The 25,787-nt window shown below is 39.7% G+C and overlaps 1 protein-coding gene across 1 annotated transcript in view; it reads right to left on the bottom strand.

Moving 5' to 3' along the window:
* The window catches only part of LOC139723399 (dynein axonemal heavy chain 6-like), an 86,756-nt gene that overhangs the window by 40,090 nt on the left and 20,879 nt on the right, over positions 1-25,787 (bottom strand). The window contains exons 21-46 of the mRNA XM_071634645.1: positions 25,311-25,529; positions 24,490-24,576; positions 22,711-22,913; positions 21,800-22,032; positions 21,153-21,343; positions 20,238-20,318; positions 19,324-19,482; positions 18,047-18,168; positions 17,263-17,434; positions 16,620-16,724; positions 15,552-15,670; positions 14,673-14,747; positions 10,626-10,710; positions 9,929-10,179; positions 8,543-8,828; positions 7,548-7,693; positions 6,608-6,676; positions 6,021-6,207; positions 5,741-5,820; positions 4,693-4,867; positions 3,897-4,121; positions 2,920-3,159; positions 2,257-2,625; positions 2,067-2,129; positions 1,255-1,447; positions 552-681 (exon numbers count right to left, since the gene is read on the bottom strand). Of these exons, the coding sequence (XP_071490746.1) occupies positions 552-681; positions 1,255-1,447; positions 2,067-2,129; positions 2,257-2,625; positions 2,920-3,159; positions 3,897-4,121; positions 4,693-4,867; positions 5,741-5,820; positions 6,021-6,207; positions 6,608-6,676; positions 7,548-7,693; positions 8,543-8,828; positions 9,929-10,179; positions 10,626-10,710; positions 14,673-14,747; positions 15,552-15,670; positions 16,620-16,724; positions 17,263-17,434; positions 18,047-18,168; positions 19,324-19,482; positions 20,238-20,318; positions 21,153-21,343; positions 21,800-22,032; positions 22,711-22,913; positions 24,490-24,576; positions 25,311-25,529 (4,265 nt within the window). The remainder of the gene's footprint in view (positions 1-551; positions 682-1,254; positions 1,448-2,066; positions 2,130-2,256; positions 2,626-2,919; positions 3,160-3,896; positions 4,122-4,692; positions 4,868-5,740; positions 5,821-6,020; positions 6,208-6,607; positions 6,677-7,547; positions 7,694-8,542; positions 8,829-9,928; positions 10,180-10,625; positions 10,711-14,672; positions 14,748-15,551; positions 15,671-16,619; positions 16,725-17,262; positions 17,435-18,046; positions 18,169-19,323; positions 19,483-20,237; positions 20,319-21,152; positions 21,344-21,799; positions 22,033-22,710; positions 22,914-24,489; positions 24,577-25,310; positions 25,530-25,787) is intronic.

Below are 25,787 nucleotides of genomic sequence, written 5' to 3' on the forward strand. Positions count from 1 at the left end.
GAGAAACAACAACACCGACAGATTAATGAATAGATGACAAGTAGATTGACACGTAGACTAGCATTAGACAGACATATGACGGTATTGATAAATATACAACTATATATAAAGGAAATTAGAGAGATACATGACAGAAAGATAAACAGTCTGATGAATAAGCAAAGAAGAGATAGCTTAAAAATCAAGACAATGTCACTTTTCAGGCTGTCTGTTAAATGTGACAGCACACATTTATCCTATTTTAATTTCTTTAGTGTATACATATACTCCAGACAAACAAACAAAATATATCACAGCAACTATGGTGCAGTAGTCAGTTCCAAGGTACAATTTGGATTAGTATGTACACTCACTGTTAGCACCAGTGAATCACAGGTACCCCATATCATTTGATTTTGTAAATGAGATCAATCATTTTTCACGATTTAATCATCTCAGGTGTGATGAGCCAAGGAAAGTTTAGGATATACTGAAACCCAACTTTCTTTGTTTCCTCCAGTATATTATGATAACAAGAAAAAAGCAGGATGAGGATCAGGCAGTTTGCTTACCTTGCCTTGTTGGACTGAACTTTGGGCTTCTCTGGGGGCTTCTTCTTCCCTCCCCTCCTGTTGCCTGCTCGGGATGACCGTCCAGAGTGACTGGACAGCAGGCTTTCACCACTGGACGGTCTATCATCATCTGCCAAATACACAATACAGGCAATATTACTTGTGAAAGCATGTTTTCAATTTTATTCAGACAACATATGAGATGGCTGGCTGCATAAATACACTTGCTACTCTGTCTACAAAAGCTTGAACACAATTGGCATATGGATGCATAAAAACCTAAGGAAATATTTCAAAGCCACTGACTTAAAGACTGTGGCATCTCTCGCCATTTGAACATCATGGAATCTATACTTGGTCACGTACTCTGTCAAGCACTAGCCTGAAAGATGATAAAGTGCTTCATGTCAAAATGTTCAAATATCATAAGGAAATATGATTCAGATATTAGATGTACACTGGTATTAGAATGATATACTCTTGTATATTTATATCCCTTCACTGAGAGGATTATTGTGTGTTCCGCTAAATATATCTACAGCTGTATTTGTATTCACATAATGACTATGGGATTTGATATACTAAAAATTTTGAAATGCTCCACATATTTTGTTGAAGTGGACAAGATATGAAGAAAAAACATCATGCAAAGTTAAAAATCCGCGACTATCTGAAGCACGAGCAGGAAAGAAGCATGACATACCAGGGTTGCCATAGCCACCATTCTTGCCGATGAAATCGAGGAAGGCTCCCAGGAGGTTGCAGCAGGTGCTGACGATGCTGGTGTCTGTGGCGGGGACGTGCTGGTAGCTCCTGTACTCATGCAGGAACTCCAGTCCCTTGTCAAGGCTCTTGTCAAACAGGGCCTGTAGGTGATGCTTCCCACTCTCTGGAATCTGGAGGGGTGCATGATACCAGTACCAGTCAGAAATTTGGTACTACAACTGAGGATTTCATCGCAGTGTCTTCCATTACAATTTACATTGGGTACAACTTTTGATACACACAAAACATACACATACTATGCGAAAGTATGAATGTTACCCTAACTGCACTTTGTTCGCTGATTAGTGCACACACTGGAGTATTTTCTTTGCCAACTGGCACAAATATCTAGGAACTAACTGTCAATGAATATATACTATCTTATCCCCTATTCCCTTTTTCATCACCGTAGCCTTCCTGTTGAACTGAGGCACACTGCTACACCTGAGTGGGTTTGCTAACTTTACTACTAGGGCAAGTTTGGATGGATTATTGAATGCTGATGAAAAAGCTTGGAAAGTTAAGCTGTGTGCCTGGGCACACTGAAGAAAGAAGTAGCATTACACAATATCTTTGTATTGCGTTTCAGACAACACCATAATGACATATAGTATGAGACTGAAAAGAAGGGTCTCCCTGTCAGCTTTGAGCAAATAATATATGACGTATACATACAGTATACAGCCTCTTAAGTTGATAGCTTCTGGAAACAGTAATATTCTGCAGCTGTATCAGTACCATGCCACTCACCTCTTTTGGAAGCTTTGAGATCCAGGTCTTCACGAAGGGCCTCCATCCAAGATCAACTGGGTCCTGAAAGAAGAGCAAAATTAATGATTTTTAGGACCGTTAATCACAATAATGACTCAAAAATCCATTACTTTATCTAAGTGGATCCAAGGCACAGGAACAGTGGGTGAGGAATGATGAAGTAACTCACCAGGTAGACCATGGCACATCTACTGATGGTGGCTGGACTGGCCTGAGAGAGGTTGTCCACCTCGAAGAGTAGCCGCATGCCAGTGGTCAGACTGATCCTCTCCCCATTGGCCAGGCAGAGCAGCTTGCTGTCATCCAGGGCGGTGTTGAGGTTCTCCACCCACAGCGTGTCCACAGGACCGTCCAGGACCAGCCAGTGCCAGTCGGTGGGGGTCTGCTCCCCGTGCACCCCTTTCTCACTCCGGTCCTCGGTGACGGGGCGCACGCTCTCCCCCGCCGTGGACTCCAGGACGGACTGGGAGGCAGCGGTGGAGGGCGGGATGGAAAAGGCGCGAGATGGACCCCTTGACTCTGATTGTGGGGTAGTCCTCTGTAACCAGGAGCAATATGGAAAACCAATTCAAGAATCTGCTTTGAAATTTTGATCTTATGCAGAGAATCAAAGTCTTACTCTATTTAAGAATTACTTTTCAAAATTTGATTCACTAATAAAACTCTTAATCAGTCACTTGATAACTTATTTTATCACAAAATCTCCTTTCATCTCCTTCTCTCTATCTTTCATCATGTTAATATTTGTCCATAGTCTGTAATGCAATGCTATATTCACTTTCAATACAATATTCAATGACAATCTTCACACCCCAAAAGAGATCGCACCCACCCCAGACATGGACTCCACATCCTTGGAGGTCCCACTGGCGATGGTTCCGGGTCTCGCCTCTCCGTCCTCCCCCGTCGCGATGCTGGCACTCTCCCTGGAAAACTTCCTGACGGCCGAGGCCAGCAGTCCGTCTGTCCACTCCAGAGTGTTGGGGTCAGTCTGTCCGTACAGCTCTCCCATCTTCACACACTTGGGGTTCAGGGTGAAGGTTTCTATGCGCCCCTTCTTGCCATAAGTTTTCTGAAATTGAAACATGGATATGAACGAAAAGTTATATGCAATACTGTTACCACAGCACTTGGAAATATAACATGAGCATTACTCAACTTTGGCTGGTTCCACTAACATGGCACAATATTTACATGATGGATATAAAAACAACCTTTGAGTTGAACGTGCTTCTGAAATGCATTTCTAACTTACCCAAATTCATGTGATGAGCATTTTTGGGGTGCATTTTTTCCCTTACACACTGCCATTATTCTGTCCAAAAAGCATTAATTGTGGGTGCTAAGATCTAAACTATCATTTGACCGTTTGGTTAATATGGCTACTTACCACATTAAAAGTGGACAATATTCCACAGTTTCAAAAGTTGTATTTCATATAACATTTTAAATGCCATGTGACACAGGCCCCATGCAGTAGTGCACCAAGCTCTGTCACGCTAAGGAGAGAGAAAGAATCGGCAAAGAGGAATACAATTTCAGCTGTACTTATTTCATTTCTTGCTTCTTTTCTCCGTAAAGGGAGTGAAAGGCACTTATTGGGATGACTATACAACATGTGTACCTCATCAAATCTGAACACCATTCATCTCTGACAATTCATCCATCCCACCCTCCCACTCCCCCACACCCCCCCCCCATATACACAAACACATATACACACAGAAAGACATAAACAAACACAAATTGCTATACATGCAAGATGTGTAAACTGATGAAAATATACAACTGTTCCCCAGTTCTACTCACCATAACAGTCTTGCCCTTCTGTGGTCCCTCCTCCATGTGAATGGTGGGAAGTACGACTAGCGCCCTCTGTAGGATGCTCCGGACCGAGGTCTTCCCTCCACCGGATGGCCCCACCAGCATGACGCCGTGCCGCACCAGGATCTGTGAGTGCAGCTGTTTGACGTGTTCGATCTGACTCGGCCAGTGCTGCATGCTGAGGTCCCGGATCGCCATGGAAATCGCTTTCTGGATGGTGCACAAGATATATATGTACACCCACACATTTAATGAGGTATTGGAAGAAGAACTTTAATGTTGCAAACTGTTTCCCAACACGAGTCAGGAAAGACCACAAAAGTCCATCAATATCTTTTTATCATATTCAACTCACAATATACACCCTCATGAAGAGTCGTTGGTTGCAATTAGGGAAAACAGCTGTATCAGTGATATTCTAAAATTGTAACACCCAAACATTTCGAGAGTGTGCAAGAATTGCTCCTTAAAATACATGTTGACTGAAGATGTGTGTGGATATTCTTGATTTCTTTCTCAATCACACAAAATCCTAGAAAGGATTTAAGAGAACTAAGGTAAAACAGAGACATCGATTGCTGTTGACGAGTCACTAAACTGTGACACACTTTTTCAGATCCACTGAATTGACATAATATTTTCATCAGTGCGATGATCAGTTGCTTCATTCATTTTTGTGTGTAGTCTCATCTATACCACAATAATGATTCATTAACCTGTTTATAAAAACAGTGATTGAAAAAGGCTTATTATTATGGGGAACTACAATCATATATCTTACCTCTAGCACCCCATTATCAGGTTGTGGTGGGTCTATGCCAGGGAAGAGATCAGCTAGGATGCTCTCAAAGAGAGGGACATCTTCAGCCAGGAACTTGGGCAAGTTGGCGTCCTTCAGGGCATGGATCAGGATGAAAGCTTCCTCCAGTTCAGACAAGGGCTTAGCCGCTTTAGATCTTGCAACAAAGTAGAGATAAATAATATTAAAATGTCATCAACATTCAGCATATTTTGATAGAATGGCTCAAAAGGAACTTCGAAATATGACCTAGGGTATTTGCCATTCAAGCATTCATTGACCTCAGATCATCATGTTCCTGATCAAATAAAGATACATGAATAAAGTTCTGTTTCAGGGAAAATATCTGAAGTATTAGCTTCAATATGTAACTTTCAAGAAATCTTCATGACTGTGTTTTGGGGTGTCACCCCCAGGTGTGTATGATTACTTGGCTTACATCCTATTGCTTATCTTTCTGGAGTCACAGGACAGTAACCAAAGCACATTAACATTATTCAACATGACAAGAAGCATTTTAAAACTTGCCCATGTGAAGCAGATCTCATTAACGGGACATAAACAGAACATTATTTACCTGTATATCTTTTTAAAAGATGGCCCACATTGTGAGTCTATTGGTACACCCTGTTATATGATATCCTTCTATAATATCATGAAATCAATACTGATCAATCAATGCATATAAAGTATGAGACCAAACATACAAAAGTGTAAAGATTTTCCAACTCAATTCAATTTGTATCAAATTCTATTTGCAATATCAAAAATTCTTTCAAATACAAGAATCACCCCCTAAAAAATGATATAATACAAAGTATATGAACATAAACATAAAAAAGAAAGAGAAAAATGAGCAAGTTAAAAGCTGTAGTAACCTATTTGAACAAAATCACTGTGTAATTGGAAATGAGAGGCCAACATAAAACACAAGCTTATTGAGATGTGGACTACTAGACAAGATGATTATCATTAGAGTCTGTCTCCCGGACCAATAGTGGACACAGAGTGTGACCGGCACACGACTTACTCCATCTGAGCTTTCCTCTTCCTCTGGCCAGCCATAACCAAGACAGACTTGATGGCCCTCATACCAAAGTCATAGTGATCCTTGTAGGAGACAAAAAGAAGACAAGCAAAAATCAAAATGAATATCACAAGATCACTGCATGCATATTCCCATAACTTACTGCACCATGATTCAACAGACTAAACTAAGACCATAAAACTCAAGAAGATAGAAAACCGAATTTGCACAGATTGCCAGATTTCAAATCACCAGATGACATCACCCCATGACAGTCTCCCACCTGTTGTGAAAGCTGTTTACTGGCCAGCTGATACAGGTTGACGATCTTGTTGGAGAGGGACCGGGCTGAGGTGAATCCCTCCGAAAAGAGCATGATCTCAGCGATGAGGGCGTAGTCTGGCACCATCATGGAGACGGGACGGAAGAGGGACTTCAGGTTGTCTGGAAGCTCCACACGACCGGCATAGCTACAGCAGAGAAAAGATAACTCAGTCAGACCTTATGTCTAATAATGACTTCTTTAAAACATATAACAAATCTTTGCCTTCTAAATAAAGATCTGTGGCCCATTCTACTAGAGGTTTGTATTTGTTCTAAGTTAAGGCAGTTATAGTTGCCATGGTAACAATGTGACTACTCACAGATGATTGGTTGCATTTAGAAACCACAGAAACTGCAACCACTGTATTAAAACTAGAATTGTTGAACACATCTTTATGAAATAGTACTCTGATTAATCAACACTGTAAATGTGAGCAAGCAAAGACTTGCTTTGTTTTTTTCCTGCAACTGTACAGCAGTTTGATCTGTATTTTGTCTTGGGACTGTATGACTCGAGAAAAGGTTGCTGATATTGAAAATCCTTACCTTGGATTCATTGTGATGAACACTCCACATGTTGAGTTCAGTCGAATGTCTCTACCCTCAAACATAAACCTAAAAGAAGTAAGCATGCAATCAAACTTAATTTCACAGTTCAGAAACAAAGGTAATCTCATTTTACATCCACATATGATTATATTCACAAATACATATTCTTTCATGTTTTACATTTGCACAGAGGGAATTTTAGAACAGTCTTTGAGTAAAAAGATTAATGAACTCCTCACCAAAAAAAAGAAAAGAAAAGAAAGTCATTGAGGATTTAACCCACTGACGACGAGCTGATTTTGCTATAACACGCAAATCCAATAGACATCTGCCCGAGTATACTCGCAACCAGTCAATGGGTTAATTATGTGACTGTCTTTTCATGATGCAGAAAGAGTACAGCTCTTAGTGTGTGGACAGACATGAATGTGAATGTTTATCTGAAATCAATTACAATGATTTAGAGCCACATCACAATGATTAGAAGTAAATTACTCACATGCCCACACCCTATGCCTGTCAGTAGTATCAGTCTGTGTAACATCAATACCTCAATTTTAATAAAAGTTCTGAATTTTAAAGTTCTGTTGCTGCCACCGCTGGATGAGAAGACTACAGTACATTTCATGTCATCACTGCAGAACGAGCTGAAGGAAATTGTACTCATCATAAAAAGTGACATTTTGTGGAATTCTCTTCATATTTTCATTGTATCATTCTTCTGTCACGATGTCAAGAACTGTAGTAATCTTCTCATCCAGCGATGGCGGCATCAAAACTCTAAAAATTCATAACTGTTGAACGGATCGTCCGATTTTCCTCTAACTTCAATGATGTGTTCTACTAATATTGCTGTATTCACTCAATCCATATGCATATTTAGGAAAATTTCCCCTCTGAAACATTTGAGTTTGGCACAGAAATCAGCGGGGCTCACCGAAGTGCGTTGCCATCTTTGGCAGTCTTGATGCTGTGAAGCTGCTGGGCTATGACAGAGAGCACTTCCACATCAATCCTGTTGAACTCGTCAAAGCAGCACCAGCTACCAGACTGGGACAAGCCCGAGAAGAACTTGCCCATCATCTGCGCACAAACAATCACACAGAGTCATTTTCACATTAATGCTTCTCATTCACCTTATATGTAACAGCTTTATTTGCTTTCAATTGGATGGATGTTCCGGTGGTGACACGACATTTGCTCCTGCGACAATTGCTCCGGTCTTACTTTCTCTAAGGACTTAGGGTTAGGGTTAGGGTTGTGATAGGGTTTTAGGTTTAGTTTGATGTGAGAATTAGGATTAGGGTTAGGGTTATATTTATGGGTTGAATTTACGTTTGGCTTAGCATGCAGATATATCATGGGAGTAATTGTCGCAGGAGCAAATGTCACGGAACCGTTCCGGTTGCAGAAATTTGGTTGGAGTTTGCAAAGAACAGGAAGTCTATCATCTAATCATCTACCCAGAAATACAACCCTAACCCTAATCATAATCCTCACATTAAACTAAACCTAAAACCTTATCACAACCCTAACCCTAAGCCTACATTGTAAGTCCTTGGAGAAAATAAGACTGGAGCAATTGTTGCAGGAGCAAATGTTGTGTCACCAACATATCAACGCTAGGAATTAGGTAATTGCAGTTATTTCTTCCTATTTTATTCACAGTACGAACCATAGTTAATATTCCAACAGAATGTATACAAGTTAAAGAATCACAAGTAAAATCTTCCATAGAGTCAAAGTCTAGTGTTTCCTTCTTCACTGACTGCTTGCTGCGTTGTTTATTGACCCTATGCAATATACGGACATGTTCATGCATTACTATGGTTTAAATACATTCTGTACAGTTACTGCAAAATTGTAGGTTTTGGGGACATTTTTGGAGAATCAAATCAAATCAAATCAAATCAAATCAAATCAAGTTCAGACCTTGTAGTCCAGACCCTCAGAGCAGTTGAAGACCAAACAGAGTTTGCCCACAGCTTTGGCCAAATCCTTGACCGTCTCAGTCTTCCCTGTGCCAGCCGGCCCAGCTGGGGATCCCCCCAGGTGCATGTGCATCGCACCGGTCAGCGTCAGGTAGCAGCGGTCGGTCAGTGGGGTGATGACCAGCCGGAGGGAGCAGCCCAGGTACTCGTAGCCATACTGGAAAGAGGCGTTGGCCTGGTGCACGATGCAGGAATTGTGCTGCTCCTCCCACTGGTAACGCAATTGCCTTGATAGCAAGGATATAGAAAAGAGTGACAGTGAGTCAGCCAAAAGCCCCTTGGAAGAAGAGTTCTTTCTTTTGTAGTTTATGACAGCAACATAGGTCTATTTCTTATCAACTCTGCAAGACTTTTATCATTGTCAAAATTATCAAAATACCTAATCATTACTGCTAGAGTTACAGATACGCTGTACAGTATCTTAGCTCAGTAGATTCATAAACTTTGACACTTCATCAAACCATTTCCCTCTTTACTCATGTCACTTCTCCAAAGCTCTTCAGGAATGTCTAGAAGTTGAGTTCCAGTAACATGAAATTAATGTATTAAGAACAAAGCAAGCTGCTTAGTACTATACATTGCAGAATATTCTATCACACCATCCTTCCTACAGTGTTCCTCAAATATAGTAAAACATCACCCAAGAGATACCATCCCATGACATAATCATGAAATTACCGATGAAATTACCGATGAAATAACCAAAAACATTGATAAAACCAGGTTTTTTTAAGTCAATACTGTATACCTCGAATATTTAATGACGTTTTTATTTTCGTGAATTTTGGGAGTGAGGGGCTACTCGCAAATGTAAAAGCACACAAAAATATTGACTCTGATACAGACAAGAATGTCATGCACGCATGCTTCTCCAATCAGTACTGTACTCCACGATCAAAAATTTACCGGTAACCACTCGCAAAATCATCAGGAAGTCCCAATTCGCGAAAAATTAGACTCACGAAATATATGCAGTAACTAATACGAACAAGTGTACTGAAATAAGCACATTTGTTCTTTCATACAATTGTATCATACTGTACATGGTGTGCATTTGTCATTTGTAACAGAAAAAGTATCACTAAACAGTGGCGGATCCAGAGGGGGGCGGGATCCAGAGGGGGGCGCAACCGGCGCACGCCCCCCCCTTTATTTGTCGTTAAAAGCAAAAGAAATAAAAAGAAAAAAATGAAATGAAACCTGGAAGTGGCACCAGACATATCAGTTACGCCCCCCCCCTTTACAGAATTCCTGGATCCGCCCCTGCTAGAAAAATATGACAGTAAGATGTAGGAGATGGACTCAGAGCTCTCTCTCTATGACTCACTTTGTCCACTCAAAGTCATCGCTCCTGCGGACCTTGTTGTCAATCATGTTGTTGATGATGTCCCTGGCATGCACCATGATCACCATCAAGGCCTCCACGCTGTTCCGCTTGTGGTGGGTCAGCGGCTTGGTCACCATGCCGGCCAGAATGTTCAGCCGCTCCACCAGCCGGTCCCTCGAGTCCACCAGTCTCTTGGAGGCGCGGTGGGCCTCCAGACTGGCTGTTACCTCTCGGTTAAACATGATCTGAACCTGGTTGGGGAGGGGCAAAGTGAAGGAGACCTTTTGCGAAATCGAGCCAAATGTGCACCTAGAAGACATTTAGTTGCTACACATACTTCATGGCAGTTATGATAAATCAACATCATCATAATCACTCTAAGTCATTTTGTATATTTATAGCAAATGTACAAGACAGCTTGATGTAAAATTCAACATCAGCTAATCTGTTACTACTTGTAATCCATAACTTTATACATATTTTTTTAAACATTGGATTCTAGCTTGCAAACGTGGACTGCTAATACCAAGAGTAGCCACACAGCTAAAATCACTAAATTACACCTTCTTTGCCATTTGCAGAAGTGTAACACACATCACAAATCCATGAAAGGCCTATACACTTCCGTTGGGTGTACAAGGACAATGACCAGTTCTCACTCGTGCTCGGGCCTCAATGAATTGAAGGACAAACTTACCACAGTCAGGACAATCTGTCCGGGGTGAGCGATGACCCATTCCTCCAAGTCCTTTCCCCATTTACTGACACTTTCCTTCAGGTTTCTAAGGGAGGGGAGGATCGAATGAAAGATTGTTTGAGTTCTTTATACAATGCTTGAGAGATTCTTCACAAAAAGCACATGAAGTTATTGACTAAATGTGATAAAATGAATATGAACATTTCTTTTTATATCTGCCCTTTCCATATTAGCTTAATGCATGTACAACTCCAGCATTCTAAGGATATGTCTTAAAATGCATCCTACCTGAACGCCAACAATACTAGATCATCATAATTTTGCTGCAGTATTTGTGAGAAGTATATGAGACTGGCAATTTTCCCTTACAAATTTCAAAGCTTCTGATATTTTCACAACACATGTGTCCTTTGAAATATACATATCCATATGCGTAGCTCTGCACTCTTATATAGCATACTATGTGCATGTTGCAAAGCTATTTCTTGCTGTATCATGAATTGATGGATGTTAAGGCTATAAAAACAAGGAAAAGTAGAAATTACGCGGTGCGTAATATATGTCCCCGCCGGAAGTAGCATTTAGTAGCAAAATGTACAATATAGGTAAAAAGATCAAGGTCAAAGGTCAAAGAAGTCAAAGGTCAAAATTCTATGTAGAAGTTTTGAAGCCCTCACCTAGTGCCATCACATAAAGCAAACGGAATCGAAATCGGGTTAGAAATGGCGAAGGAGTAGCATTTTGTAGCCAATGTACAATATAGGTAAAAAAATCAAGGTCAAAGGTCAAAGAAGTCAAAGGTCAAAATTCTGTGTAGAAGTTTTGAAGCCCTCACCTAGTGCCATCACTTAAAGCAAACGGAATTGAAATCGGGTTACAAATGGCGAAGGAGTAGCATTTTGTAGCAAAATGTACAATATAGGTCAAAAATCAAGGTCAAAGGTCAAAGAAGTCAAAGGTCAAAATTCTGTGTAAAAGTTTTGAAGCCCTCACCTAGTGCCATCATATAAAGCAAACGGAATCAAAATCGGGTTAGAAATGGCGAAGGAGTAGCATTTTGAAGCAAAATGTACAATATAGGTCAAAGGTCAAGGTCAAAGGTCACAACTGAAATTCTGTATAGAAGTTTCAAAGCTCCCATGTAGTGCTATCATATAAAGCAAACAGAATCAAAATCGGGTTAGAAATGGCGAAGGAGTAGCATTTTGAACAATTTGATCACACACGGACGCACACACGGACGGACACACGGACGGACACACGGACGGACGGACGGACGGACACACGGACACACGGACACACACACGTACGGAGCCCGTTTCATAGTCCCCTGCTCGAACTCGTTCGGCGGGGACAAAAAATGAGTGTTGTTCATGACTACTTAAATAACTTATCAAATGATTGATCCTATATTATCCATTGAGACTTTCCCTGGCATTAAACGAGTAAGCAACGAATGTTTGAACTTTCCAACACAAATACTGAACTGTATGACTAGGGTGTAACAAAACCTTTAATTCAGCACACTTCAAAACAACACAATACCATGGACATAATATCAGCACAACTTTGAAGTGCAAGGCATATAAATGCAGTATGTACATGTATATTGTAGACAAGTGTGATAATAGCAAAGCTGAACATGATCATATAACACCTTGGATAAGATACACAGCATATTCTATGCTTGATAACATTGAACATACCACATAATATAAATATATAAACTCATGCAGGGATATGACAGATATTGCACATATCTGTAAATCCTTTTGATGAAATGAAAACAAAGTCAACAAAACAAACATCTACACGACATGCAAAAGAAACATCAACAGAAAACAACCAATAATAATCACTGGCATATGCAGGGAAAAGGGAGAAATTAAGAACACAATTCAATACAGAAGGTGGCAGCTATTAAAAGCAATATCCGAAAACAGAAATAAACGCAACTGGGAACAGCGGTCAACACTTTGTTCAGTGAATTGCAGTTTTACTGAACTCTTGAGAGTTGCCCCACAGAATCTGCACTTCTCTATCAGCCATCATAAACTTAATGAATCTAGTGAAAGGAAGAGACATTCAGGGAGAGATTAAAAGAGGAAATGGAGAAGAGATGGATTGGAATGAATATATTATACACAGATAAGAGTGAGATGGCAAGAGCATTCATCAGTAAAAAGAGGAAAATCATGAAATGAAGAGATCTTCAAAGGAGCTTTTCTGAATATCTCATGTCATATCTAACGGTCAAAGTTCTCACTGAAGGAGAGACTATCGGATACACACTTGCAGGATAAATGTAGCTTTTGCAGTCCACTGTCCGTGTCGTTCACATAGGAATTATGTGCATGTATTAAAAATAGAGAGTCAAAGTGCATGGGGGGGATGATTAAAAAGTACTTGTGTAGTTTACTCTTAAAGCTTCAGCTCTTTTCACACAACATGGTGGTCATGATCTGATAATGTTGTAGTGTGGCATTTTCCTGGTTGTAGTGTAATTTTTACCAGCTTTACAAACCAGCAATACATTCATATTTCAACAGTAGATATAAAAGTAGTTTTCAAAGTAAACCTGAGAGCAGAACATGAACACAGAAATGTTTGTTACAAATGAAGAAAATATAAGAGAGAGTGAATAAGTGACACTTTTTTTTTAATTAATCTATTCTTGCTTTGAGTTCTTTTTATTGCAATTGATTGACAAATTGCCTGACGTAGGTGTAAATAAGCAATAATTATTCATTGTTTCAGTAGTATTCATGATAAAAATTATGAACATACATACTTGGCGAAAGCTTGGTAGTCTAGTAGCTACAACACCTGTCTTGTAATCAGGAGATTGTTAGTTTGAATCCAACTAGAGTACGTATGCCCATGATAATTGATCATGGCTACTACTAAACACTAAATAATTAGTTCGTACTTACGTCAGTGTAGGGCACTTTGACATTCAGTTGCAATAAGTAACACCTTCCACTGAAAAGTAGTACATGTACCCGAGATCATTTGTATTCAGTTACACATGAGAATAGAACTACTGGACAGTTTAAAGTAATCAGCACACACAATATGAGGTAAAGAGATTTATAGCATGTTGTTTCCATTTTCACTTTGAAGACACTTACTGTAAACGTCAATATTTTCGCGCGATTAATTTTTCGCGCTGAGCGGCTCGAAAACGTATTCGCGGGTTCTTAAATTCGCGCTCCGCAGCAGGTTACTTTACTGTAGTACACATTCACTGCTTTCATCCAAAGCCTCTGCTACATAGCTTGCTATGCCAGCGTACGACAAGCGACGTAGCGAGCGGCTCGACTGCGAGTACAAGCACTCAAATACGTAGTACAGCTGTGACTCTAGTACCGTAGTCACGGGGGACTGTAGCATCGATGCGTGCGGTGCACACATGCATGCTACAGTACACAGCAATCTAGGGTATCGTCTCTTCGCACAGTACTAGTAGCGTAAACATGCCTGTACATTGTACTACGTAGCAGTATCATCGATGAAGCGCACACAATTCATCCCGTTCAAAATGTGCGTAGAAAATTGTGAAGATATATTCGCGCGTTTTTGAATTCGCGCTAGCCGAGCGTAGCGCGAAATCCGCGAAAATTAATGTACCGCGAAAATTTCCACGTTTACAGTATACTCAGCCAGTACAGTACATGAATGTTGTGGAATACAGTACATTAAAATGCTTCAGTTTTCCTTCATTCAAGTTTCAGTACATGATCGAAGGAGACACTAAGGCCCGTATTCACAAATGTGGTTTAAATTTAGACCATTCATGATGGCTTATGCAAATTTCTTCTGCGTAAATGCATGTGACAGACTGTTTCAGTCGACAGATGTGCAATTACAACAATCACGCGGTGACATACACGTGTACGTAAGTTAAAGGTACGCCTATTTTGCGTTCATTTTAGTCCATGGACTGAATTTAACCCAACTTCGTGAATACAGGCCAATGTGGTTTTTGTGGGTGTTTAGAAAGATAAAGTTGGGAGCACACAACATATGAAGCATGGTCTACTATACCTCTTGACAGAGTCATACATAGCTGATTCCACACTCCCCAGCCACTGTTCCACTGGGTTTCTGGCTCGCACATTCCTGGGGAGAATGACAAAAGGGGGAAAAAGTGAAGAAATATGCTGATCTGCTATGACTTTTCTCTACCGCAGTCAAGGCATAGCATCAAGCACATTTGTGAGCTCAAAGTTATACAAAGTTTTATGTTTAAAAAAATCATCACTAATTTGTTATTGTTGTTATTCTTCCACTCTACACACGAGGCAAACAAGAAAAAGAAAAAGAAAATCTCTGCTGCCTAATATCTTATTGAATATCACAAAATATGTCTGTATCAAACTCTGTGGACTTCATGTGACTTCATTCATGGACCTTCCTGCAAATATTGGCAACAGTATTTTGGAGGACATTACAGGTCCTGTTTACCTTTGGGAACACTGATTTAAAAAGTTTTCCAGATATGATATTTAATGCATATGTGTAGGTGTGTTGTACCATAAAACATCCTATCATATACAATTTTTGCGATAAAGCCTAAAATATGAGGAGAGATCTGTATTTTTCTCAATAAACTGTAACTGTAGACAGTTTAGTCTGGAAACATTTCATTATGATTATTGTTCGCATTTTGTATATTTAACAATACTTAACATCGATTTTACCTATTCACATTTTTACAGTGGTTGTTTCTATCCCTAACTCACATTTTATAATTATTTCAAAGCACTAATACTGGGTTTTTGTGCCATCTGCAAATGGTAAATTATGCCTTTAATGCTGACAGAGGTGAGATTTGACACAGGAGACATTGAAATAAGAGGATGGAGAGCAATCTTGTCACAAGAGCAGACACAAAGCATTAACAGTGTGGGGCAAAGGGCTTACTTTGGCATGAGAATGGCCTCCCCTTCAGCTGATATCATGGCCCTAACTGTCGGTGGTAACTTGGGCTCCTTCATGATGTCAAGACTCTTGATGTTACCAAAACACTTCACCAGATGGGGCTGGGGGAACAAAAAGGAGGATAACACTTAGAGCTTTGAGCTGTGCTGGAATTCAGTCGATGGTAGTATGGTTGACAAGAGAATTAAAGCACTCATTTTCATTAATATGACACAATTTTGACATCTTTTGATGATTTCAACTGGCAAAAGGCAATTGGTTCATGTTCATATTGAGACCCATGAACAGACACAACTGGCTACACAATTCAAACAAACATATCTCACAGAAATGTAACCTTATGAAAATGTATTGGCAATATGATATAAGAACTTATATATGCTTTCAAATGACACATCAATACTGCAATTGCAATCAAATCAATGCTTTACTGACAAGAACTGTTTTTTTTTTCCTTTACAATTACCATTACCATACTCTTGGAAAATAACCTCGCAGGCTCATCATGTGTAAAATTGTTCATTTCTGTATCACAATTTATGTGCTTTTGAATGTTTCAACCACTAATAACATCTCAATAATGCAGTCCTCTCCATTTTTTTTTCACATTCTGAACATATTCATATACAACTATGTGTGATCATGTTCAGATGGTACAAAACTGCTATACATGGAACGTTGTTGGAAAGAACAATTCAATGTTTGAAAACAAATCCGCTGGTCTCATGGTACAGTATGAAATGATCCAGTGAATAGCTGTGCCTCTGTTGTGGTATTGGCCCAATGGGCACGAACTCCATTTATTCAACGCGCAGGTATACCAATTGTCATCACTGTGTGATTTGGCTTGATTCAACACACTGGTTCCGGCGGTCAAAGAATAAAGACTTCAACTTTTGTATTCCCACGCTATTATCACAAAATATGTGTACTGTGGTTTATTGTCCAGTGTCAAGTTGTCATCAAACCACGTAGTACAACAGCCTCCACCTACAATGGCTACTCGCTGACCAGTGTCTTCTGACCTCTGACCTCTGACCTCTGACCTACCTGGACTGCATCGGGGTTCTTGCTCTGGGCCAGAATGTCCAGCAGGTCATCATTGCTGAGAAAGTAGAACCTTGGAAACACCAGTCTCTTGGTCTCCAGGTAGTCCTGTCAACACATGATCATAAAATAGCATATATATGTGGTATATTTCACAATATTTTTAACTTTAACAGTACATTTGGGGAGTCAATCGATATTTGCAAAAGTAAAAGCTCACAAAAATATTGCCTCCCATAACACAAAAGTGTTGTATATTATAATCCAAGTTAAAAGTATCTGAGATTAAGTCACTATGGTTTGAACAGGAATTCAATCACTAGCGAAATTGTCTCACAAGTTCCAATTCAAAAAATATTATTCTCATGAAATATATGGGATATACAGCAATAAATAATGGAAATGATGGTGATTAAGATTACATCACCCTTGATGACAAGTGCTTTAAATCAATCTATACATTGCTCGATTTGCACACAAGAGAAATACGACACTAGATTCACTGAAGTGCTGTTCAACAGGTCAAGACTTTGTGATTTCACTTGCACTGAGCAAGTGTGAGTCTTTCCGTTCTCTTTCCATACTTTCTTTCCCCTTTTCCTCCAGGGAGGTGGGGCTAACATCGCGAGGGAAGAGAAAGGCCTACCTCAAGGCACTTGTGAATTTTCTCCAAGTTGGAGTTGTTGGTCTGGAGAATCTCCAGTACACCGGGCATGGTGGCACATCGCAGCGCGTTTGGCCGGTCCTCGGTCCGCCTCATGATGTCCTTCCATGCCTTGTCCACTGACGCAAACAACTTCGCCTCGGTGGGCAGTTGCCTAGATGCATACATAAATTGACGAACAAATATTGACTACTTTGGCAGATAGATGAGAAGATAACTACACAGATTCATATATTTACATTTTACTATCACATAGCCACTTAAACCATCACAATTGGAACATTAAGTCTTATTGCTTGAATTTGTTTTTATCTAAACTTCACTTTAACTTTGATGATGGCATAGTTGGTGCTGAGAGTCACCCCTCCCGGATCTGGGATTCCAAAAACAGAACCATCTGCTCTTGGTGATAGCATTAACCAGGAGAATCATTATCAAATATCTTATATCACCTTCATCAGAGGTAACTTCATCACCTATAGGTAGTGTGTAACAGATGCTGCTCATGGGCATACTGTAATTTGCTTCCTATAATGTTGGAAGAAATATCATTTTAGCATGAGCATGAGATGTGACAATCTTTTGCCTGATGTATGATATGATTGTAAACACATGAAGTTTTATGGAAAATAAAGTACCTCAAATGAGGAGAATAGAAAACAAAAAATCTTTTGCATGATTCCATAATTTCATCTGCCAGACTCTGACGACAATCTTCAAATGGAAGCAATGACTGTGTGAGTGAGTGAGTGAATGAATTTCTCACCTCTGGATATCTGGTGTGGTGAAGATTTGCTCCAGGTAGAGCCAGTTCCTCTGGCATATCATCCATTCATCCAGAGTCCTGGCAAACACACTCAGCTTCCTGTCCCACTCATCAACCAGGGCCTATGGAAATAACATCCATATCATGCTCTTAATAACCCTTAATAATAGCTCTTAGTAAGCCCGGCACTTTATAGCTTAACTTGCTAAAAGCTTTTTCATCAGCAATCAGTAATCCATCCAAACTGGACCTAGTGGAAAATTTGAAAAGACCACTACAGGTGTAGCAATGTTCCTCAGTACAACTGGACAACCATGGTAAATCATTATGGACTAGTGGGATTAAGTAATCTCTATTCATTGACTACTGTATACGCCATATATTTAGTGAGTCTAAATTTTCACGAATCGGGACTTCCTCACGATTTCACGAGTGGTTAAATTCACGATCATGGAGTACACAGCACTGAACGCAGAAATGTATACGTGTGCGTCACATTCATATCGAGGATCAGAATCATCATTTTCGGGTGTCTTTAATTTCGCGAATAGCACCTGACTTGCGAAATTCGCGAAAATAAAAACCTCGCGAAACATTTGGTGCATACAGTAATAGATTCAAAACATCTGCATCAATCAGCCAACAAAGCATTCCATTAAGCATTCCAGATAGAGATACAAAGCACAGAAAGGACTAACAGTAATCATGGTCATGCAATTTGTTGTCATACTGGAACAGATGAAGTATTTGCTGCTTCTAAACATCACATTTGTCTTGATATATGCATACGTAATCATGAAATATATACATAAAATGGAAAACAGTTACAAAGACTCTTTTCCCCATTCTCTTCTGTAATTTCTGTTGGCTGACTTAGAAAGCTATATATCTAACTAGTAGGGAAATAAAGATGGCAATCAAAAGCAGCATGAATCATTTGAATTTACTGAAACACAATAAAAGTATCCCATTGTAAGCATAGAGCAAATAACAAACACCCCTCTAGCTTAGATACAATTTCTTGAACAAAACCATAATTGTGCATTCAGTGGTTGTCATTCAGCTTTTTATCAACTTCTGTGATATTCTCCTACAAGAAAGGAGATGTACAATATTGGCTATTGTACAAAACAACAAAAACAAAACAAAACAATGTAAACTAACACTCCTTTTGAATCTTTTCATTATTGTTTTGATTTGATCTTGTGTATTTCTTATGTAAATCTCACCATGGATATCATAAAGATCTGAGAAATGGAAAAAACATTTTTACATACCTTGATGGGAGTCACGTATCTTGAGCCTCTAATGGTTGCTATGGTGACCTGGCTCTCCTCCAGCTGTGTCATGATGTCGTCTGCTCCGGCGATGATCATGAAGTCACGGCCACTGTGTGGCACCAGGCGATAGTCTGTGACTCGCCACAGGTCAATCACCTGTTGGGAAAAAGAGAGAGAGCATTGCTATAAGAATGACATTTTCAATTAAATTAATGCATTCACATACCCAAAATACTCGCATCATGGAAAATCTTCCCCTGCTTGCCATATGCAATGTTTAGTATGATGTTTGCTAAATGAATGATCATATGATATGATGAATTATGAATGTTTGGTGCATCAATGAGAAGGTTCTTCTAGGAACAGGAACTTAGAAGTGATGCACAACAGCAGATAAATGAAACTATGAGCTAATATTCTGGCAACATGAAAGATGAGTTGAGACTGATTATCACCGATCAGTGCCATGTGACCTTGGCTGTCTGCATCATGTGACTTCATTGCCCCATGAATGTTGTCATTTCCATGTTCCCTGCTTGATTTTGTTGTGAGAACTTCACTGTTGAGTAATATCCTCTCTACACTAAAATTCCACAATAAAGACTCTGCAGACAGAATTATGTTGTTTGGAACACACTATTTGCATGATTTGCAATAAAAAAAAATCAATCTGAACTATAACATCTTCATGAAAAACAGCACAAAATCATCAGGCATACTTGGTCATTATGGACTGAAATCCTAAAATACAAAAAAAAAAGAAGACATATTTCCCAAGAACAAAAGATTATTCTTAAAAACAGATTGTCTTGGCAGTGAATCTTTATTTCTTGCACACGTATGTATGTAACAAGTCCCCTCATCTCCAACTTTCATGAAAGAAAATTGAACAAGGAGGGGTATCAACTTACCTTGTTCAACATGACCTCCAGGGTAGCTTCATTGCTGGCTGTGGTTGAGATGTCATTAATGTTGTCTTTGTACTCAAACAGCTGAAATATGAGAGACAAAAATTTGACTTCATATGACTCTGTGAACTCAGAAACAAGAGTGAATCTAATCAACACTATGACCATAAATTATAAATAAAAAAAATAAAGAACTGTTTATTACAGTATGACAGTGATTTCATATTAGCCAATATGAAGACATTTCTGAAAGTGTAGCGTGACTCTGTTTACAGCCTGTGTTACTGAGTTATTAACTATGGGGCAGGACTTACATTTACACATGACGGCCGCAAGGGGCATCAAATTATAGACAATTCATCCAGTTATACAAAATGTATGACCTCTTAAAACACAGCTATGTAGACACTATAGTCTCAATGCTGATGTTTGAATAGCATTTTTAGCAATATGATCTTTTCATGACTCTACACAACCATGGTGCAGTAAAGCGAGTTAAAGGCTTGCTGATATATACCAGCAAGGCAGATATATGACTCCAGGGTTCAATAATGACATCGTGGCTGATTAATCCTTTATGTGGTCAGGCACATAGCTTAGCTTGCAAAGCTTTTTCATCACCATTCTATAATCCATCCAAACTTGACCTAGCTTTAAAGTTAGCAAGCCCAATCAGGTGTAGCAGTATGCCTCAGTTCAACAGGATGGCTACAGTGACACAATAGGGATTAAGGGGATTATTCAAACTACTCTCTATTCATTGACAATCAGTTTCCAGACATCTGTACCAATCAGCAAAGAAAGCACAGTGCGAGTTAATGACACTGCGGCTCATGAATGTCATTGTAAAAGATGAATCCCACTGTGGCTAATGATTTGATAGTACGGTCAATAAATGGTTCAACTGAGTTCACTAACCTGCAGTTCCAGGAACTTTCCTAGAGTGAAGTTCTTGTCTCTAATGATGGCCCTTCCAATCAGATTCTGGATCTCTTGCCAGTGCCTGGACCTCAGTGCTGGGTTCCGGAGGGCTGTAATAACTGGCATGCCTTGCTTGAAATTCAGCACTCGTTCCTTGAGCCTGGGCAGCACCTCATTTGGAGGTAGACCTGGGAATGACAGATTCAGGTCATTTATTTCAAACAGAGCACTCAGTTCACAAAGGAAAAAAACAAAGTGAACTGTCTCTTCAAACTTTTATTCTTTTCTACAACTCTTTTTTTTTAAATATCTCTACTGTTAATCTTCTTCAGATCTTACCTTCCTATAACCAACACTTTACTTTAAAATCAAAGCAGGTCTTCCACAGATCTCACAGTTTACTAATAGTGCCATGTAAGAAGGAGAAGCAGAAATATGCAACATATGAACATAATACAAAGGCGCACTACACAGAAATGTGATGTTTCATTCCCTGATTAGTTAATGACTTGTGTGATTCTTTGGAAGCTACTGGCAAACAAGTTGTGCAAAATGAAGAAATGCAGTTCCCTTTCATATAATTCTGATCACACAGATCCTAGAGATCTCAAACTGCAAAGTGAAGTCCTGGTTATAGGGCCTACCTTTCTCCAGCATGAAGACGGTCTGAGTGAATTTGCTGACATTCTTCTGCATGATATCGACGTTGAGTTCATCGAACTGGGTCTCCGTCCAGTCGTCCACCAAGCTGCCCCACTCGTCGGAAGACTCCCACAGAAGCTTTCTCAGCTGCAGCTCTCGCTCTATCTCTGACAGCTCGGCAATGATCTGCTGGGCACTGGCACTCCGATCACTGTAGTCACTTATCATTAGCTCTCTGCATGATTTATGAAGAAGTAACAGGTCATATTCAATGTATATCAAGAGAAATTGATATACAGATGGCTACGTTCAAGGAAAACTGCCTCAAAGAGAACATTGTGTGTAACAAAGGAACAATCAAAGCAAAACATCAGCAAAAAAGCAATCAGAAAATTTGGGCAAGTATATTCCGAATCTAGTGTGACTAAAAAAGTGAATTATTTGAGAAATCTTGAAAGGAGGCTAACTCCAGCACATGAACACGAACATATATGAATTATTTGTAAATTATATGTTTATCTAATGGAAAGTATATATGAAATAATATTATAATTTTGATGTTTATATATCGCATTCGGGAGTCTGATTGTGCACCATATATGCGTTGGGCAGAGGGTCCTGAGTGCGGCAAATGAGGGATCTAGGTCTGTGTGCGCGACCGAGAAGCCTGCTCAATGTAACGAGCCGGGCTGATCAGAGTTTGCCATCAGCATGCACCAGAACTTATTTGTCCCAACCGTATAACAGCAGACACATAGCGCGCATAAAAATGATAGTAAAAAAATTATTATTTTTTATTTATTTATTATATGTAAAATAATTATATTTTAAAGATAAAGGCGTAAATATTCATATTTGAATGACGCGCCTCAAATACAAAAACAACAACAACAACACAACAAGAGGCACTCACTCAGACAGTCCTCGGGCCTTGTTTTGGGTGGAGATGGAGCTGCCGAATCGGTCCTGGTAACTGGCATAGCTCCTGGCCTTCCCTGAGATGGCATTGAGCTCATCATTAAGGAGCTTCAGATTCTCCATGGCGACCACTGCCAGGGTGTCCGCACTGAGCAAAGTGGGCTCCTGCACCCTGATGCGGATGTCAAACGCCTCCGACTATAGGGCAAGTAGTGTGACAAATTGAGAAAAACACAATAATGGTAAAATCGGCATAAACTGGCACAAACCCTAAATCGGACATTAACATCACTTAGACAAACATTATTTCTACACGAAAATTTTGTACTGTTTGATATTCGTCTTGCCATTCGTTTTGAATGAAATGGTAGACCTGGTTTTTTTGTATATGTTTTACTCACATTGCCTTGACCCTGAATAAAGTCATGATTAAACAATAAAATATACACACAGTAGTGAGTAGGAATTGCTGCTTTTACAGCTCAAGTCATGACTGATAATTATGATGATTGTGCTGACACAATACACTTAGTGGGGCAGATATGTGAAAAAGATGCTCACATCCGGCGGAAAGTATGAAATTTTGCATATAGGGGTATTTAGAGGCGTTAGTTTCAAAAATTGCCGGATCCAAGAGATCTGGCCACGGGGTCGGCCGCCATTTTGAATTCAAATATGGCCGCCGTCAAAGATCCCTATTTTCAGTTCTGAATGACATAAGTCATTGAAATTTGATACATAAAAGCAAGGTGATATGATGACTTCAATAACAGACTTATCTGATATGTCTGACAACCTGCATGGCAGCCAATTTGAATTTTTATGCACAGTTGCCATGTTGGAGTGTTGAAAATCTCTATCTCGGGTTTGTAAATTAGGCTACCTGATTGAGCGCAAGTTTGTAACTGATTGAGTGCGCGCTGCTGTATTTACATTGTGACGTCAGTGAAAGGTGCATTATGCTTCCTTTTTGCTGCACTTTTTGGCATGCCTGTGAATGTTAGTCGTGATGTTTGTCTTCGCAGCCGCATTGGAATTCAAAATAGCGTTTGTCAGACACATCACATTAGTTGATATTTCAACTCAGTATGTTAAAATACTTGTTTACACCGAATTTCAGCGTCACTCACCACTTAAACATCGAGATAGGGATTTTGAATATTTCGTCGAGGCGGCCATATTGGAATTCAAAATGGCGGCCATTCGATGTTTGTCAGACACTTAAAATCATTCTGTCATCAAATTCAATATGTCAAAACGCTCATGTGTACCAAATTTTGGTGCCACAGGTCATTCAGAACTGAAGATAGGGATCTTAAAATTTGTTTTGTGATGGCGGCCATATTGGAATTTGTGATGGCGGCCATATTGGAATTCAAAATGGCGGCCGACCCCGTGGCCAGATCTCTTGGATCCGGCAATATTTGAAATCAGTGCCCCCAAATACCCCTACATGCAAAATTTTATACTTTCCGCCGGATTTGAGCATCTCGACCAATTTTTGCTACATATCTGCCCTACTAACTGGTTTTAAGGATTATGAGACCACCTACACTGTACATTCTTCTAGCCTGAGAACAAAGCTACTGAAGTAAACTTAATCACTTGGAGGTATACAATTACAACCTAAGACAGCTACACATTGTGCAAGATAATACAAATATAGTGCAAAATTATGAACTTGGCTTTAATGGGTCCACACAGTAAGCTGTGTTTCTTTCGATATTTCCGATTTGTTCTTTATACAAAGTAAGTATACGTAGATGGGATTTACCAAGAGACTCCTGATGTGGATGTTGAGGTCGTCACTGAACTTGCTGATATTTTCATCCTTCTTGGCTTCGCAGTACATGATGGTGGACTGGAATGCAAAATTGGAACAAAAATACATATTGCATCTCACTTCAGACAAAATAATAGTAAACATCAAATGAAAGACAAAGCATGATACTTGACATTGTAAAGATAGGATAGTGTAGCAAAGGATCACCATAAGAACAACAAAATTTACAAATGCTCAATATGAGTATAAATGATGCATGTGTCTATATGGTTATGACGTGGAAGTGTCCACATTCTTTTATCAATTGACTGCTTCTACTGACAGAATGTTGAATATTAGAAGATACACAGTCAGACCTCAATTATCAGGCCATCTAGGTATATTGGTATATCATAAGAGTATAAAGCTTTAGCTTGTCCTCAGCGGATAAGTTCTGTATGTGCCCAACTACTTGATAAAAATGAAACAAGGGACATTTTATGTACAAAGCAAATGGGAGGGTTCTCAACACCAAGACCACACAGGGTTCCCAATTTGTCTGTACTCTCTAAACTTTTACAACTCATAACTATGTTAATGGGTCTGATTTTTTTTCCCAAATTTTCACTGATGAATTAACTTCTCTGATTTTTCTGTTTCCTTCAAAGCAACACAATATCAGGATGAAATGTCGTTTTGAGGGTCTACAGCCCCATCCACTCCACCACAGTACTACAAAAGATGTTGAGCAGAAGTTAATTCAGGGACTACATCTCATGATTATGAATTGCCATTCTGTTTATTTTCTTACTTGGTTGCAAAAAATGCCATACCTTGAGGTGTTGGAAGCTTGGCATGAGAGTCTGGTACAAGGCTAACTCCTCTGGTTCGATGGGGACGTCAAAGTCCTTGGCAATGGTGAAGAGCCTAGTGACAACAAAATACTCCTTTTCCAAGGCCGGCAGCTCGGACCCCATCCTGGACAGGAAGGAGAGATGCTCCACAAACTCCTCCACGGACTGAGGCATGTGGTCAAGCTTCTTGGATGCACTCTGGACAGACACAGACAGGAGACAATTAATGCCCTTTGGTCAGCAGGTCTATTCACATCTGAGGATATCACATTTCCACTATTCTACAGGTCTGGTTCCAGTGAAACAGAGTACAATTGTACTATATATTTGCTAGGGCCTGGGTGATATCAACATACCGCGACACTTTGCAGTGCAAAGGTGGTATACCTTATTGTGAACCATTGTAACTCCTGTTTTATCTCAACCAGGGGGAATCAGTTGGCACACAAAGTAACC

Source organism: Diadema antillarum, unplaced genomic scaffold (assembly GCF_040938485.1).
Source record: "Diadema antillarum isolate AM-2024a unplaced genomic scaffold, OU_Dant_1.0 scf00000188, whole genome shotgun sequence".
Classification (NCBI taxonomy): Eukaryota; Metazoa; Echinodermata; class Echinoidea; order Diadematoida; family Diadematidae; genus Diadema; species Diadema antillarum.